At 45.7% G+C, this 18,346-nt stretch overlaps 1 protein-coding gene across 5 annotated transcripts in view; it reads left to right on the top strand.

Moving 5' to 3' along the window:
• vps13c (vacuolar protein sorting 13 homolog C) overlaps positions 1-18,346 on the top strand; it is a 288,791-nt gene that overhangs the window by 251,622 nt on the left and 18,823 nt on the right. For all 5 annotated transcript variants that reach the window (XM_078429970.1, XM_078429968.1, XM_078429967.1 and 2 more), the window contains 2 exons: positions 4,950-5,073; positions 10,667-10,781. In XM_078429970.1, the coding sequence (XP_078286096.1) occupies positions 4,950-5,073; positions 10,667-10,781 (239 nt within the window). The remainder of the gene's footprint in view (positions 1-4,949; positions 5,074-10,666; positions 10,782-18,346) is intronic.

Raw genomic sequence — 18,346 nt, 5'->3', positions numbered from 1 at the left:
ATGCCGGAGTAGACTTGATGGGCCAAATGGCCTAATTCTACTATCACTTATGATCTTAGTACCTGCCTCAATTACCTACACATTCTTTATACCAACCACCGCTGTTGGGCAGGATAAGAAAACTGAAACTAAAAAGGACCAAAGACATCCACAGGCAATGGGTGGAAGACCACTTCAATACCACGGACACCAGAAGCATGTGGCAGGGTGCCAGGGACATCACTGGCTACAAGAGCAGCCCTGCCTGCCCCCACAGCGATGTCACACTGGCCAACAAGCTTAACACCTTCTTTGCCCGCTTCGAAACTGGCAACACCACCATGAGTGGAAGAACCCCAGCCGAGGCGGAGGGACTGGTCTTAACATTGAGCACACAGGATGTACAGCGCGCTCTGTGAAGGGTCAACCCACGCAAGGCTGCAGGACCGGATGGAGTTCAAGGAAGGGTACTTAGGGACCGTGCTGAACAGCTGGCTGAGGTATTCACCAGGATCTTTAACCTGTCACTATCTCTGGCTACGGTCCCCAAGTGCCTGCAGTCGGCTACCATAGTGCCGGTGCCGAAAAAAACAAAAATCACCAACCTGAACGACTACCGTCCGGTTGCCCTAACTCCGATAGTCATGAAGTGCTTTGAAAGGCTGGTCCTATCACACATCAAATCCAGCATCCCTGCTTCATTGGACTCGCATCAATTTGCATACAGGGCAAATAGATCCACAGTGGACGCCATCTCTCTGGCTCTTCACACTGTCCTGACTCACCTGGAGAGACAGGGCACGTACGTGAGGATGCTATTCATAGACTATAGCTCTGCCTTCAACACGGTCATCCCCACCAAGCTCAACACCAAATTCCACCAGCTAGGCCTCAGCTCGTCATTATGTGACTGGATCCTGGACTTCCTGCTGGAGCGACTGCAGGCAGTGAGAATGGGCCCGCACCTGTCCTCCACTATCACCCTGAGTACCGGCACACCACAGGGATGTGTTCTGAGCCCCATGCTCTACTCCCTCCTCACACACGACTGTGTTCCTGCATTCGCCCCCAACGCCATTGTCAAGTTTGCAGACAACACAACGGTGATCGGGTTGATCACCAACAGTAATGAAACACACTACAGAGCGGAGGTGCAGAACCTGGCGGACTGGTGCTCAGATAACAACCTGTCCCTAAACACCTCTAAGACCAAGGAGCTGATCATCAACTTCAGAAAGTCACATAATGGGGAATACGCCCCGATCTTTATCAACGGGGACAGTGTGGAGAGAGTGTCCAGCTTCAGGTTTCTGGGCACTCACATTTCGGAGGACCTCACATGGTCCACTAACACTGCTGCGCTGGTCAAGAAGGCAATGACTGTTCTACCTAAGAACACTGAAAAAGACTGGTCTGCCCCAACAGCCGCTTATGACCTTCTACCGCTGCACTACAGAGAGCATCCTAACACATGGCATCCCTGTGTGGTATCTCAGCTGCACGGAGGCAGAGAGGAGAGCTCTTCAGCGGGTAGTCTACAGAACTCAGAAGATTATCGGGACACAGCTACCAGCCTTGGAGGGCGCAGACAATAGACAATAGACAATAGGTGCAGGAGTAGGCCATTCAGCCCTTCGAGCCAGCACCGCCATTCAATGCGATCATGGCTGATCACTCTCAATCAGTACCCCGTTCCTGCCTTCTCCCCATACCCCCTCACTCCGCTATCCTTAAGAGCTCTATCCAGCTCTCTCTTGAAAGCATCCAACGAACTGGCCTCCACTGCCTTCTGAGGCAGAGAATTCCACACCTTCACCACTCTCTGACTGAAAAAGTTCTTCCTCATCTCCGTTCTAAATGGCCTACCCCTTATTCTTAAACTGTGGCCCCTTGTTCTGGACTCCCCCAACATTGGGAACATGTTTCCTGCCTCTAATGTGTCCAATCCCCTAATTATCTTATATGTTTCAATAAGATCCCCCCTCATCCTTCTAAATTCCAGTGTATACAAGCCCAATCGCTCCAGCCTTTCAACATACGACAGTCCCGCCATTCCGGGAATTAACCTAGTGAACCTACGCTGCATGCCCTCCATAGCAAGAATATCCTTCCAAGATGTTACAAGGCCTTCTACGCCCGCACCTCCAGACTCAGGAACAGCTTCATCCCCAGGGCCATAGCTGCTCTGAACCGGTCCGGCTGAGTGCCTCCCCCCCCCCCCCCATGAACTGTCTCCTTCGGATGGTCATGTCGCACTGCGACCCGGCACAGACCTATTTGCACTTTATACTGTTTTAACTGTTTCTAATTTTGTTTCTCTGGGTTGTCTAAATTTCTGTTGATTAGCTAATTAATTTATTGCATCGAATGGAAGTTGCATTCCCAATCTCGTTGTACCCCTGTACAATGACAATAAAGATGTATAGTATTGTAAAAAAAACTGTGAAGGCCGCAAAGGTGTATAGGACAGGAGGTGAGGTATCTGAACCAGAACCTAGGAGGGAAAAGAAGGAACACAAAGTACCATTGGTAAACTATGTCAAGAAAATCTCAAAGCATGGTGCACTGAAGGGGCAGGTTCTATGCTGTTTGTATTACTTGTAATGCCTTAATGATTCATCGGGACATTTTGGTGGCCTGATTTGTAAGTTTTCAGATGATGCATGGAGTTTAATCCACGTATGTTTTATGAGGTCAAATCTAAGAGGAAAGTATAAAAGCAGGATCCTCAGGGAGATCGTGGAGTGCAATCCACAGACCACTGAAACGTGGCAACGCAGGGTGGTAAAGAAGGCATGCTTGCCATCACCAGTCACGTCTGTGAGAAAATTCTGAGGAACACTCACAATTGCCATATGGAAAAGAAGGGGTTAATCAACAAAGATGAGAGATCCAGTCTGACCAATTTGTATGTTGCTTTTGAAAAAGCATGAGTGTGTGGGTCATGGTGTGCCACAGGGTTCAGTGCTGGCGCCCATTAGTGCTTTTTATACACATGAAAGATTGGATGTGAACGTAGGTGATACCATTATCAAGTTTGCAAATGACATGAGAATTGGTGATGCAGGGAGAATGGAGGATCGTCTTCCCTTAGGGGCGGCACAGTGGCGCAGCGGTAGAGTTGCTGCCTTATAGCGCCAGAGACCCGGGTTCAATCCTGACTCTGGATGCTCTCTACGGTGTTTGTATGTTCTCCCTGTAACTGCATGGGTCTCCTCCCACACTTCAAAGGCGTAAAGGTTTGTAGGTTAATTGGCTTCTGTAAATTTTAAATAGTCTCTAGTATGTAAGATAGTGCTGGTGTACAGGGTGACCGCTGGTCGGCCCAGACTCGATGGGCCAAGGGGGTTTGGGTTTCCACGCTGTATCTCAACAGTCTAAAGTGTTGGGCTGAGGGTGATTTTGATCAGTGGGTAAGTTGGGTAGAGCAATGAAGATGGGACTTTAGTCTTTCTAAGTGCACATTTTGAGAGGACGAACTCAGAGCAGGACATACATAATGGATGGTACGGTCCTAGGGAGAATTGAGGAGCAATTGGTGTTAAAGTCCAAAGATTCGTAATGCAGATCAGTTGGATGAAAAGTAGAAACGGTTACTTGCTTTCATAAGATATTAGAGAGGGAGGTCATAATACAGTTCAACTCATAGTCATACAGCATGGAAACAGGCCCTTTGGCACAACTTGCCCATGCCAACCAAGATGCCCCATCTACACTAGTCCCACCTTCCCACGTTTGGCCCATATCCCCCTAAACCTTTCCTATCTATGTACCTGTTCAAATGCGATCCACAGAGATGGCGCCACAAGCTGATCTTTTCTTTTTCCGTATTTATACATGCTTTTTCAGTTCGTTCTTGTTACTGGGGTATATTTCTTTCCATTGTCAATGTCTTTGTTCACAATCTAATTTCCTGGGCTCATACTTGGTCGTTTGCAATTTTTTAAAGGCATTGGTTTTGTAATTAAACAAATAATTTTCAATGTTTATATACAAAATTCATCATATTATGATCACTCTTCCCCAAAGGTCCTCATTGTACAGAGTAGGTCTAAAGTGCCATATTTTATCATTGGTTCCCCAGCATGCTAACTTCAACAATAGTTATGAGTGCAATCTATTAATTTGTTCATCACTCTACTGCTGTTAATTCATAGAAACATAGAAAATAGGTGCAGGAGTAGGCCATTCGGCCCTTTGAGCCAGCACCGCCATTCAATATGATCATGGATAATCATCCAGAATCAGTACTCCGTTCCCGCTTTCTCCCCATATCCCTTGATTCCGTTAGCCCTAAGAGCTAAATCTAACTCTCTCTTGAAAACATCCAGTGAATTGGCCTCCACAAATTGGCAGAAAATTCCACAGATTCACAACTCTCTGGGTGAAAAAGTTTTTCCTCATCTCAGTCCTAACTGACCTACCCCTTATTCATAAACTGTGACCCCTGGTTCTGGACTCCTCCAACATCGGGAAATTTTTTCCTGCATCCAGCCTGTCCAATTTTATATTTTTATATGTTTCTATAAAATCCCCTCTCATCCTTCTAAATTCCAGTGAATACAAGCCCAGTCGGCTTAGTCTGCAAATTGACCCGTGTAGTTGTAAAGTCCATCATGGAGGACGTCCTTACTACCTCTTCCTTCTGGACATCGAGTTCATACCACCAAAGGGATTAAAACATCATTCCTTGAGGGGTTAAAACATCATTCCTAGACCTGGTGTACAGGGCAGCCCTTTACATTGGTCACAATCAGTGTGGAGAATGTGTGAACCTTGCTCCATATAATTTGTTTCCTGTTTGGAAACCATCCAGGCTGTATTTGGCTGTGTATATAACACTGATATTTTTGCATTCTATGCCATTTTACCAGCTGTTATTATCTGGGTAATAAAAGTTCTGCAATAATCTGGTAAAAAAAAATTAAGTTTGTGTGCGAACGATCAACGTGTTACAATTTCCTCGACAGGTGCGAGAAAGGAAGGTGCAGCTGGTTTCTTTAAAGGAATCGGCAAGGGTTTGGTGGGAGTGGTGGCACGGCCGACGGGCGGCATCATTGACATGGCAAGCAGCACCTTCCAGGGAATCAAAAAGTAAGACGCTGCTCTAACGGAATTTATCCAAACAATACGAGTTCTGAGCAGGACTTGGCTGGCTGGCCCCGAAAGTCATTCCCTCGAACACTCCCTCAGGTCTGACAAAGGGTCTCGACCCGAAACGTCAACCATTCCTTCTATCCTGAGATGCTGCCTGAGTTACTCCAGCATTTTGTCTATCATCAATGTAAACCAGCACCTGCAGTTCCTTCGTACACCCTCGAGCATTGCTAATCTGGTTGTAACCTTGCACAGCATTCCGGCCTGCCCCCAAATCGGCACGGTGGCGCAGCGGTAGAGTTGCTGCCTTACAGTGAATGCAGCGCCGGAGACTCAGGTTCGATCCTGACTACGGGCGCCGTGACCTGCGTGGGTTTTCTCCGAGATCTTCGGTTTCCTCCCACACTCCAAAGATGTACAGGTTTGTAGGTTAAATGACTGGGTAAATGTAAAAATTGTCCCTAGTGGGTGTAGGATAGTGTTAATGTGCGAGGATCGCTGGGCGGCACGGACTCAGTGGGCCGAAGGGCCTGTTTCCGCACTGTATCTCTAAATCTAAAGCTAAATCCTTTTTCATCCATTACCAAGAATTTTTCATACCGCTGTCTTAAACGTATTCAAAGACACTCCTCTCCCGCCCTTTGGGGAAGGATGTTCTGAAAATCCGTGACCATCCGAGAGAATATTTTGCATTATCTGTGTGTCCAGTCAGTCACCCGTTACTTTGTTCTCGATCCTCTCACAAAGGGAAATATCCTCTCGACATACAACCTGTCAAGTCCCCTGAGGACCTTGTGTTACAACCAAGTCCCCTCTCTGTATCCAAGCTCCAGTGATTGCAAGCCACCCATTCTAGGTATTATGTGTAGGAAGGAACTGCAGATGCTGGTTTACACCGAGATAGACACAAAAAGCCGGAATATTTCAGCGAGTCAGACAGCATCTGTGGAGAACGGGAATAGATGAGGTTTTGGGTCGACACCCTTCTTCAGACTGGGTGTTCATTCTCGGTATTAGTCCAGTAAACCTCTTTCAAGGCTCCTTAAGTAGGGAGACCAATTCTGTTCCCACTTCAGGTCCTAACTTCAGGTAGCCCCGGCATTCCCTCTCTCTCTATCCCTCCCCCACTCAAGTCACACCAGCTTCTCATTTTCACCTAACAAACAGCTAACAATGGCCTGTTTCCTTTATCATCGTAACTTTTTTGCATATCTTTCATTCATTGTTCTTTATCTCTCCACATCATCGTCTATATCTCTTGTTTCCCTTATCCCTAACCAGTCTGAAGAAGGGTCTCCACCCGAAACATCACCCATTCCTTCTCGCCAGAGATGCTGCCTGTCCCGCTGTTACTCCAACTCTTTGTTTCTATCTGTTGCCAGTACTTCAAATATGGTCACATTAATGCCATATATCAATAATGCATCCTGCATCCCTTCCTATTTTTATATGTACTACTATGTAATTCCCTGAGCCACAAATGGTGGCCCTGTTAGCTTTTCTACCTTGCAGACTACTCTAATATTAGCCTATTGTGAACCATGTACAAGCATGCCAAGATCCCTCTGCATCTCAGAGCTCTGCAATCTCTCACCATTTGGATAATACTATGTCATTTTATTTTTTTCTTCCAAAATATGCAATTTTGCATTTTCCCATGTTATATTCCATTTGTCATTCTTTCCATGTTTCACCGGTCTATATGTTTTTATAGCCTCCTCATGTCCTCCTCACAACTTAGTTCCTTGCATAGTCCAAGTCACACAATACGCAAGATAGACACTAAATGCTGGAGTAACTCAGCGGGACAGGCAGCATCTCTGGAGAAAAGGAATAGGTGACATTTCAGGTCGAGACCCTTCTTCAGACTGCCTGACTTGCTGATTTACTCCGGCATTTTGTGTATCTTCGGTGTAAACCAGCATCTGCAGTTCCTTCCTACTCACACTGCACAGAAACAAGCCTTTCGGCCCAAGGTGCCCATCTGAGCTAGGGTTGCCAACTCTCCCGTTTTAGCCGGGACATCCCGTATTTTGGGCTAAATTGTTTTGTCCCGTAAGGGACCGCCCTTGACCCGTGTTAGGCCCGGACACTGTAGCCCAATCCCTGAGCTGCAATCCCTGACAGTGCAGGCCCAGGCACCGCTTAACGGAGGTTGCGTAGCAACCCGCCTCCCAGCCCGGGCGGCCGCCATTGGTGGAGCGGGAGCACGTGGCCGCTGGCTGGGTGAGGTCACGTGGGGCGCGGGGCATTGACATCACCTTGTCCCGTATTTGGGAGTTGGCAACCCTAATCTGAGCGAGCCCTATATCCCCACATTTGATCCATATCGCAAAAGTTGGAAAGGTTTGGAGGGATAAGGGCCAAATGCGGGCAAATGGGACCAGCTTAGGTGGGGCATCCTGGGGAGCATGTTGGGCTGAAGGGCCTGTTTCCATGCTGTATGAATCTATATCCCTCCAAACCTTTCCTATCCATGTACCCATCCAAATGTATTTTAAGTGTTGTTATAGTACCTGCCTCAACCACTTCCTGTGGCTACTCATTCCATAAATCCACCACCCTTCATTTGTTAAGGAAATTTAACAATAATACTATAAGTGGCTTCATACATGTCATTCATATGCATTATAAAAGGTTGCTGCCCGTGTTCCAGTCCCTGTTTACACCTGTAATCCGGTTAACCTGTAACCCATTCCTCCTCTCCAGAGATGCTGTCTGTCACTCCAGCATTCTGTGTCTAACCATGTTTGCACTTACCCTGTTTACACCTACTATGTCTACACCTACTATGTCTACACCTACTATGTTTACACCTACTATGTTTACACCTACTATGTTTACACCTACTATGTCTACACCTACTATGTTTACACCTACTATGTTTACACCTACTATGTCTACACCTACTATGTCTACACCTACTATGTTTACACCTACTATGTTTACACCTACTATGTTTACACCTACTATGTTTACACCTACTATGTTTACACCTACTATGTCTACACCTACTATGTTTACACCTACTATGTTTACACCTACTATGTCTACACCTACTATGTCTACACCTACTATGTTTTCCTGTTAGCAAGCTGATCTTGAGCATACACCAACATGCAACTTCCTGCACTGTGAGCTTTTACTTCCCACAAGTTTTGATGCGGCCCCTCATCAATTGTCCAGTGTAGAGCAACCACCGTCTGCTCATTTTGAGTGCGGCACGGTGGCGCAGCGGTAGAGTTGCTGCCTCACAGCGCCGGAGACCCGGGTTCCATCCTGACTACAGGTGCTGTCTGTACGGAGTTTGTACGTTCTCCCTGTGATCTGCGTGGGTTTTCTCCGAGATCTTCATTTTCCTCCCACACTCCAAAGATCTACAGGTTTGTAGGTTAATTGGCTTGGTGTGCATGTAAATTGTCCCTAGTGTGTGTCGGATAGTGTTAGTGTGCAGGAATCACTGGTCAGTGCGGACTCGATGGACCGAAGGGCCTGTTTCCATGCTGTATCACTAAACTAAACATGAAAAGAGGTCCAATAAATGAATTGGCTGAATTTTTCTACATATTTTGCATCTGTATCAATAGCTTCTCTCATGTTCCTTATGACAGATGTGAAGCCAACTGGCCAGTCGTTTCCTGCTCTCTGTCTCAGTGACTCTCCCTTAAGGAAATCCCTTATGTTTAATTATTGTCAATGTTCTCCAGGGACCATATGATACTCTTTAAAGATGATCATAATAGAATACAGTTATATATAATCCTTGACATTTTAATGAGACTATTTCTTTTGAGCACAAATTTCTTTTACAATGACCCTGTTGTCCATTAAAACTTGATTGTTATCACCCAATGTGCCTTCATGCGGATCACAAATTAAATTATGGAGTAACTCAGCGGGGCAGGCAGCATCTCTGGAGAGAAGGAATGGGTGACTTTTCAGGTCGAGACCCTTCTTCAGACTATTCCTTCTCTCTAGAGACTCTGCCTGTCCCGCTGAGTTACTCCAGCATTTTGTGTCAATCTTCAGTGTAAACCAGCCATATAACCATATAACCATATAACAATTACAGCACGGAAACAGGCCCGTTCGGCCCTACCAGTCCACGCTGACCACTTTCTCTGACCTAGTCTCATCTACCTGCTCTCAGACCATAACCCTCCAATCCCCTCCCATCCATATACCTATCCAATTTACTCTTAAATAATAAAATCGAGCCTGCCTCCACCACCTCCACCGGAAGCTCATTCCACACAGCCACCACCCTCTGAGTAAAGAAGTTACCCCTCATGTTACCCCTAAACTTTTGTCCCTTAATTCTGAAGTTATGTCCCCTTGTTGGAATCTTCCCCACTCTCAAAGGGAAAAGCCTACCCACGTCAACTCTGTCCGTCCCTCTTAAAAATTTTAAAACCTCTATCAAGTCCCCCCTCAACCTTCTACGCTCCAAAGAATAAAGACCCAACCTGTTCAACCTCTCTCTGTAGCTTAAGTGCTGAAACCCAGGCAACATTCTAGTAAATCTCCTCTGTACCCTCTCCATTTTGTTGACATCCTTCCTATAATTTGGCGACCAGAACTGCACACCATACTCCAGATTCGGCCTCACCAATGCCCTGTACAATTTCAACATTACATCCCAACTTCTATATTCGATGCTCTGATTTATAAAGGCAAGCATACCAAACGCCTTCTTCACCACCCTATCCACATGAGATTCCACCTTCAGGGAACAATGCACAGTTATTCCCAGATCCCTCTGTTCCACTGCATTCCTCAATTCCCTACCATTTACCCTATACGTCCTATTTTGATTTGTCCTACCAAAATGCAGCACCTCACACTTATCAGCATTAAACTCCATCTGCCATCTTTCAGCCCACCCTTCCAAAAGGCCCAAGTCTCTCTGTAGACTTTGAAAATCTACTTCATTATTAACTACACCACCTATCTTAGTATCATCTGTATACTTACTAATCCAATTTGCCACACACATTAATGTAAATGACAAACAACAGTGGACCCAACACAGATCCTTGGGGTACTCCACTAGACACTGGCCTCCAACCTGACATACAGTTGTCAACCATTACCCTCTGGTATCTCCCATTCAGCCATTGTTGAATCCATCTTGCAGTTCCTTCCTATACAATTTAAATTATGATGGAGGATGTTTTAAATTCTAATGAATAACCATCTGCTGAAAATACTCAGACTTGATGTCTTGAAAATATATTTGCTTCCATCTGCTCAATGTGTGTGGGGCAGCACGGTGGCACAGCAGGTAGAGCTGCTGCCTTAGTGCCAGAAGCCCGCATTCAATCTTAATCTCGGGTGCTGTCTGTGTGGAGTTTGCATGTTCTACCTGTGACAGCGTGGGTTTCCTCCGGATGCTCTGATTTCCTCCCACATCCCAAAGACTTGTGGGTTTGTAGGTTAATTGGCTTCTATAAATTGTCCTTGGTGTGTAGGAAGGTGGGATAACATAGAACTAGTATGAATGGGTGATAGATGGCCAGTGTGGACTCAGTGAGCAGAAGGGGCTATTTTTGTGCTGTATCTTTAGATTTAATTCAATTAAATTCAACAGGGTGGCAGAATCGACTGAAGATGTACATAAACTGCGGCCACCTCGATGTATTCGTGACGATGGGATTATCAGGCCATATAATCGAAGAGAGTCTGAGGGATGTCACCTGTTTGAGGTAAGTTATGCTGCTGAACGATGGAAACCAGAAATATTAGATAGGTAAATTACACCGGACACTTGAATTCAGAGCTCTCCGAAACAAAACACCAACATGCACTCGAGTCTTTTAAAATGGAGTTGGTGAAACATAATGTCAGCTTGTTCCCAGCCACCCCCCTCCCTTCATGAGCCGGGCCTGTGAGTGGATCCCTCCCTCTCCCAGCTGTACCTGTTCCCATCCACTCCCTTGTACCCCGGCCCATCCCTGACTCGGACCCAGACCCTCCCTTCATGAGCCGGGCCTGTGAGTGGATCCCTCCCTCTCCCAGCTGTACCTGTTCCCATCCACTCCCTTGTACCCCGGCCCATACCTGACTCGGACCCAGACCCTCCCTCCATGAGCCTGGCCTGTGAGTGGATCCCTCCCTCTCCCAGCTATACCTGTTCCCAATCACTCCCTTGTACCCCCGCCCATGCCTGACCGGACCCACACCCTCCCTCCCTGAGGCGGGCCGGTTTGTGTCCAGGAGGTTGAATGGCTGACTTTCCTGTGCTCCCCCTGCTGCCATGTTGCTGCAGAATGGGTGGCTGTGGCCCTCACACCACAACGACCGCCAGTAATCAGTGCCTCACATTTCTTCAGGTGCAACACCCTATGTTCAGCTGCCCAGGTGTCCCCACGCACGCACACTCACTCACACGCACACGCTCACGCACGCACACACACATTACAGCAGGGTTGCATTTCTACAAAATAGGCTGTAGCTCAACTTTCATGTCGATTTATCCACTGTGTTTCACACAAATACGTGAGTGAATTTTATTCCGTGTCTCAATTTTCTGAGCAGTGAATTGTAGCGGGTTGTGATGTTCTGCTTGCACAGTTATTCATTTTAGCCATGTTAGTCCTCGTGTGTTTATTAAGTTTTGTTTGCTGATCACAAGTGCTCTCAGTCTAGTGTTATCTTTTGAATTTTATCATTCCCATCGTGGTCATTTAAACGTAACAGCGAGCAGACCCTTTGACCCACCACAACTGCGCTGACTATGATTGTAAGTTAAGCTGCTCATCTGCCTGCACATGGTTTAGATCCCTTTATTCCCTGCCTGTTCATAAGGGTCTCTAAATGCTGCTGAAATGTCGCATTCCAGGCACCCGCTGGATAAAAAAACAACTAACCTTGTAAATCTCCTTTAAACTTTCCCCTCCCACCTTAAAACTATGCCTTCTGACATTTCCATCATTAGAAAAAGACTTTGACTGTCTACCCTAACCAGGTGCTCTTATAATTTTTACATAGTTCTATCAAGTTACCCCTCAGTAGCCTGAGCAAACACAATCAAAGTTTGTTCAAACTCACAGCTAACAATCTCCAATGCAGCTGGTGAACCTCTTCTGCACAGAGCCTCCATGTCCTTCCTGTAATTGTAACCAGAATGCTTACAATACTGTCGACAACTTTGTGCACTGTCTGCGATTCCACTCATCTTTTTCATTGCTCGCAAACTTCTAATGTTTTCATTGAAATCATTTAGAAGTAAACAAGAAGTTGCAGCACCTGTGGAAACCACTGGTCACTGAGCTGCATTCAGAGTAACACCCTTTCTCCACTGCCCGCTGTCTACCATGATCAAACCTATTTTGTATCCAACCTACCAACTCACCTTGGATCCCATGTGACATAATCTTCTGGATCAGCCTACCATGAAGGACCTTGTCAAATGCTTTACTCAGGTCCATACGGACAACTGGCTCTGCTCTGGCCTCCTCAATCATCTTTGTTACCTCGAAAACTCAACGTAAGTTTGTGAAGCATGACCTTCCTCACACAAAGCCATGCTGATTCTCCTTCATTCCATGCTTTTCCAAGTGCAAGTAAATTATGTTCCTAAGAAACTTCTCCAATAATTCCCCTACCACTGATGAAGGAGACAATGTCTTGGTTTGTCTCTGTTGCCCTTCTTATGCAGAGCAACTACCGTGACTATTTTCTGGTCCTCTTGAACCTCCTCTGTGGCTAAGGAGAATACAAAGATCTCTGTCAACACTCAGAGCCTTGCCTCCCACAATACCCTGGGGTGGATCACTGGGCATCTGCCTACCTTCAAGTTCTTCAAGAGACCCAACACCTCCTCCTCCATATTATCAGACCCTTCCCTGATCTCACTATGATCCATGTCCTTCTCCTTCCATGAAGATAGACACAAAATGCTGGAGTAACTCAGTGGGTCAGACAAAAAAGTAATGATGATAAAGAAAACAGGAAACGTTTTGGCATATCTTTTGTTCATTTTTTCTATATCTCTATATCATCGATATTTCTCATTTCCCTTTCCCCTGACTCTCAGTCTGAAGAAGGATCTTGACCCGAAACACCACCCATTCCTTCTCTCCAGAGATGCTGCCTGACTCGCTGAGTTACTCCAGTTTTTTGTGTCTATCTGCGGTTTAAACCAGCATCTGCTGTTCTTTCCTACACAGTCCTTCCATGAAGAACTAACTTCAAACCTGGCTCAGTTCTTCTGGCTTCAAGCATAAACTCCCTTCTTTTTCTTTGAGCCTACATCTCCTACCCTAGCTACCGTCTTGTTTTTAATGTGCACATGTATGTGCGAATGAAATACCTCAGGATATTCCTTCATCCTTGCCAAGGATATTCCATGCCCCTTTACCGCTCCTGATTCATGTTTACATTATTTCCTCCTTTATATTCTTCAAGGGCTTTGTCTAATTTCAGCTTCTTGTGCTTCTGAATTACATACTCTTCCTTTTTCGTTTTGACTAAACTTAAAACATCTCGTCATCCAGGGTTCCTGAACCTTGCTATCTCTCTCTTTTATCTTCATCGAGACATGCTGGTCTAAAATTTTAATCAGTTGGACTTTAAAAGACTCCCACATGTCAGATCTGTATTTGACTTGATAGAGGTTTTAAAATTTTGAGAGGGACGGACAGAGTTGACGTGGGTAGGCTTTTCCCTTTGAGAGTGGGGAAGATTCCAACAAAGGGACATAGCTTCAGAATTGAGGGACAAAGGTTTAGGGGCAACATGAGGGGGAACTTCTTTACTCAGAGGGTTGTGGCTGTATGGAATGGGCTTCCGATGGAAGTGGTGGAGGCTGGCTCGATTTTATTATTTAAGAGTAAATTGGATAGGTATATGGATAAGAGGGGATTAGAGGGTTATGGTCTGAGTGCAGGTAGATGAGACTAGGTCAGGGAGAATGGTCGGCGTGGACTGGTAGGGCCGGACAGGCCTGTTTCCATGCTGTAGTTGTTATATGTTATATGTATTTATCCAATAACAAATGTTCCCAATCTGCTTAGTTTTTATTTAATATAGACACAAAATGCTGGAGTAACTCAGCGGGACAGGCAGCATTTCTGGAGAGAAGGAATGGGTGATGTTTCGGGTCAAGACCCTTCTTCAGACTCGACCCGAAATGTCACCCATTCCTTCTCTGCAGAGATGCTGCCTGTCCCACTGAGTTACTCCAGCATTTTGAGTCGACCTTCGATTTAAACCAGCATCTGCAGTTCTTTCCTATACTAGTTTTTAGTTTAGGTTAGTTTAGAGATACCGCGCAGAAACAGGCCCTGCAGCCCACCAAGTCCGCGGCAACCAGCGATCCCGGCACACACTAGGGGCAATTTTACTTTTATACCAAGCCAATAACCTACAAACCTGTACAGCTTTGGAGTGTGGGAAGAAACCGAAGATCTCTGAGAAAACCCCATCATGATCATGGGGTGAACGTACAAACACTCCCCACTTCCTACCTAATACTGTTGTAATAGCCGTTCCCCAATTTAACCCTTTGCTTTTGGAGCCTAGCTTATCGTCATCCATAACGATGTGAAAACTTAGAGTTATGTTCACTGTTCCTGCAATGTTCTCCCATTGACAATCTAATCATCTGGCCGAGCATATTCCCTAATACATGGTCTAGTGCAGGATGTTCCGGAGGAGGACAATCTACACACTGTGTCGAGAAATCATCCTAGAGGCACCTGATAAACTCTGCTCTCTCTGTGATGTTGGCACCAAGGGAGTCCTAGTCAATAACACAAAAATAAAAACCATTGCAACAATCCTGATGTTTTGCATCTTTCCATAATTGCCTATATATTTGTTCCAATTGCAAGAAACTATGGACTTAGACCCCCAAATCACTTGGTAAATCAATGTTGTGAACTGTTTGGCCATTTACTGTGTACTTTTCCCTTACATTTGATCTCCCAAAGTGCAACGTATATTTTCCCCAATCGAGTGTTTGTTGTCCAAGGTTGATGGACTGGGCAGTGTTCACCACTGGTGATGTCCCTACTGGTGTTGTTGATCAATTCTTATTCACTCTCTTTTAAAAGACTCACTTGTCTGAAGAAGGGTCCCCATTTATTCCCTCCTGAGATGCTGCCTGACCTGCTCAGTTACTCCAGCACTATGTTTTACCCTTCAAGCATTTGCTTCCAATCTACTTTAACCAGGTTTTTTCTTGCGCTATTAAAATCAACCTTCTGCTGATTTTGGACCTTAACTTGTGGACCACCCGTATCCTTTTCAATGACCACTTTGAAACTTACTGAGTTGTGGTCACTGTCCTTATAGAATACTTCCACCACCAGCCTGGTTTCATTTCCTAACATGAGCTAAAATACAGCCTCTTCTCTGGTAGGCCTATTTACATAATGTTCCCAAAATTATCTATAGTTTGGCCTCACCATTAACTGTAACTCATTGGAAATTGTTAGTTGATTCATTAATGCGGTGGAAAATTGGAATCACCTAACTGTGGACCCCATCTCATCCATGCACGAATCTGCTAGTCCTGTTCACTCTGGTTCTTAACATCCAGTTTCTGTTGGCGGACTTCTGAACAGCCATTTTCCTGAGCATTACTTCCAGATTCTGCATTGCATTTTCTCCTGCCGGTTGCAAACTTCAGCGTTGTTTACACCGGCATTTTATTTCCACAATGTTGTGGTTCTACTGCTCACAAATGCCATCCAGAAAATAATTATCTCCTTTTAAATGTCGGAAACTGTTGTAGGGCGAGTGGTAGAAGATGTAGTTTGAACAAAGAGCAAACTGCTGGAGGAACTCAGTGGGTCGGGCAACAAGGAATGAAATGGACAAGCAATATTTTGAGTTGAGGCCATTTTGCAGGCGGATGGAGTAGAACAAAGATCGGCGGTAAGAAAGACTTGAGGGAAAGGGGGAGACTAAGAGCTGGTGATAGATGGAACCAGGGGAGCAGGGGTTGATAGGCAGATGAGCCAGGTGGGGGGGGGGGGGGAGAAGGGGGGGAGATGGTAACTCAGGCTGGAGGTGGAGAAGACCAGCAGGTAAATGTTGGAATATAATGAGGAAGGAAAGTGGGGAGTAAAATGTAGACCAGCGGGAGGGTTAGTGGGTAGAATGGCATGGGGGGGAATGAGGTCCTGAGCCAGGGAGTGGTGGGAGAAAAGCAGGTGGAGAAGGGGAAAAAAACATGGTGCTGGGGACTGGGAGATGGAGTTTGTCAACATAGGCATTAAGAACGTGTATGAAGGAACTGCAGATGCTGGTATAAACCATAGACACAAAATGCTGGAATAACTCAGCGGGACAGGCAGCATAGAAAAATAGAACATAGGTGCAGGAGAAGGCCATTCGGCCCTTCGAGCCAGCACCGCCATTCAGTGTGATCATGGCTGATCGTCCCCAATCAGTAACCCGTGCCTGCCTTCTCCCCATATCCCTTGATTCCACTAGCCCCTAGAGCTCTATCTAACTCTCTCTAAAGGCATCTCTGGAGAGAAGGAATGGGTGACGTTTCAGGGTTGAGACCCTCCTTCATAGGCATTAAGAACCATTAATTACAGGATGTCAACTTCCAATGTATTATTATCATAATGGCTGCAAGTTGTATTTAAATTGTGGCCGCAGGAATTTCAGTCATAAATATGTATGGATGTGTTTGGCACTGAGATGAACCACAATGTGCCTCAGCCATGGAAGCATCATAGGAAAGTTGGCCAAAAGATAAGCCAAAAGAGGAAGCACTGAAAGGCTTCAAGCCATCACCTAATAATGATCCACATGAAACGCTTGAGAGCCAGGAACTTCGACACGTTTAGGATGAGGAACAATAGACGACTGCAACTTGCAGATGTGAAAGAGGGCAGAAAGCACCCATGGATCGCACAAGTTACGAAATAGCTCGGTTTGTTACATATTAAACAGAACTCTCTGTTCCTAACCTTAGACCGCTAGAGAAATATCTTCATCACGGAGGTCAAGTTTGATACCAATTTGCAGATGTTATCAGTGGTGGTGTCTTGGGATCTTACCAGATACAACCATTCAACACACACCTATTACCTGAGTCTGGTTGATGACTTGGAACCACCTATTAAAACCTTCTTTACCTGCCTCACTGCAGAGTTTGTAGGAAAAAACTGCAGATGCTGGTTTAAATCGAAGGTAGACACAAAATGCTGACGTAACTCAGCGGGACAGGCAGCATCTCTGGAGAGAAGGTGACGTTTCGGGTCGAGACCCTTCTTCAAACTGATACCTTACTGCAGAGTTTCCTGTATCTCATCCCATTCTCTCGCCACCTAACACCCACGTGCTTGCCCTGCATGGGGAGAGCACTTGTGGGGTTTTCTCCAGTATCTGACACTCTTGTAGCACTTTTACCAACGTCCATGTGTCTAACAGCTCTACAATGGTGTGGGGAATGTGGAGATTAACTGTCCACCGTTAGAAACAGGCTCACCAACATGTGCTGCCCACGTCGCTTTGTCTCAGGCAGCGAGTACACCAAGGGAGCCCACGCCACACCACTATATTTTGTTGCGTGTTGCACCACTGTGTTTTATATATTCCTGTAGACGTTGCCTTCCTGTTGCCACCTTGCTGTTGCACTACATGTGAAAGCAGTGCATCATGCCTGGTGAAGATATAGTGGATCCAGGTACCACAGTACACTTATTTTCACAGTATGACTTCTCCTGGTGTGGTTCCCAATCTTCCTTCTCTTGAGTGGGCTTTTGTTCCCTTTATCACTTGGGATCGGTGCCACAGTGCCCACAGTGCCCCTCGCTCCATGCCAATTTATCACAGGGTTGGTCCCACAGTGCCCCTCGCTCCATGCAACATCTCTTTGTGGGCAGTTTCAAGTGGCGGCATCTGTAAAACGGAAACTGGTCTCTCTTGTCACTGGAGGTTCTCATTTCTACGAGGCAAGCCTTGAGCATTCAAACCTACAGCCTATCATCTCTTGCCATTTCTTCGTTTTCATCACAGCATTTCACCACATCAAATTATATTTTATGGTCATGTCGCATCTGTGGTTTATCATTGTTCAAAACACACATGTATGGTATATCTGATCTGTTTGGTTAGCATGCAAAGCAAAGATTTTCACTATAGACACTCTCCGATTTACGTAAGGGTTATGTTCTGTAAACCCTTACATAAGTCAGGTTTTATGCATGTCTGAATCACATCAAAACTAGTAGGAAAGAACTGCCGATGCTGGTTTAAATCAAAGATAGACATAAAATGCTGGAGTAACTCAGCAGGACTGGTC

The sequence above is a fragment of the Rhinoraja longicauda genome, chromosome 38 (assembly GCF_053455715.1).
Source record: "Rhinoraja longicauda isolate Sanriku21f chromosome 38, sRhiLon1.1, whole genome shotgun sequence".
Lineage (NCBI taxonomy): Eukaryota > Metazoa > Chordata > Chondrichthyes > Rajiformes > Arhynchobatidae > Rhinoraja > Rhinoraja longicauda.
Note: the sequence above shows the minus strand (reverse complement) of the source record. Positions and strands in the feature narration are given on the sequence as shown.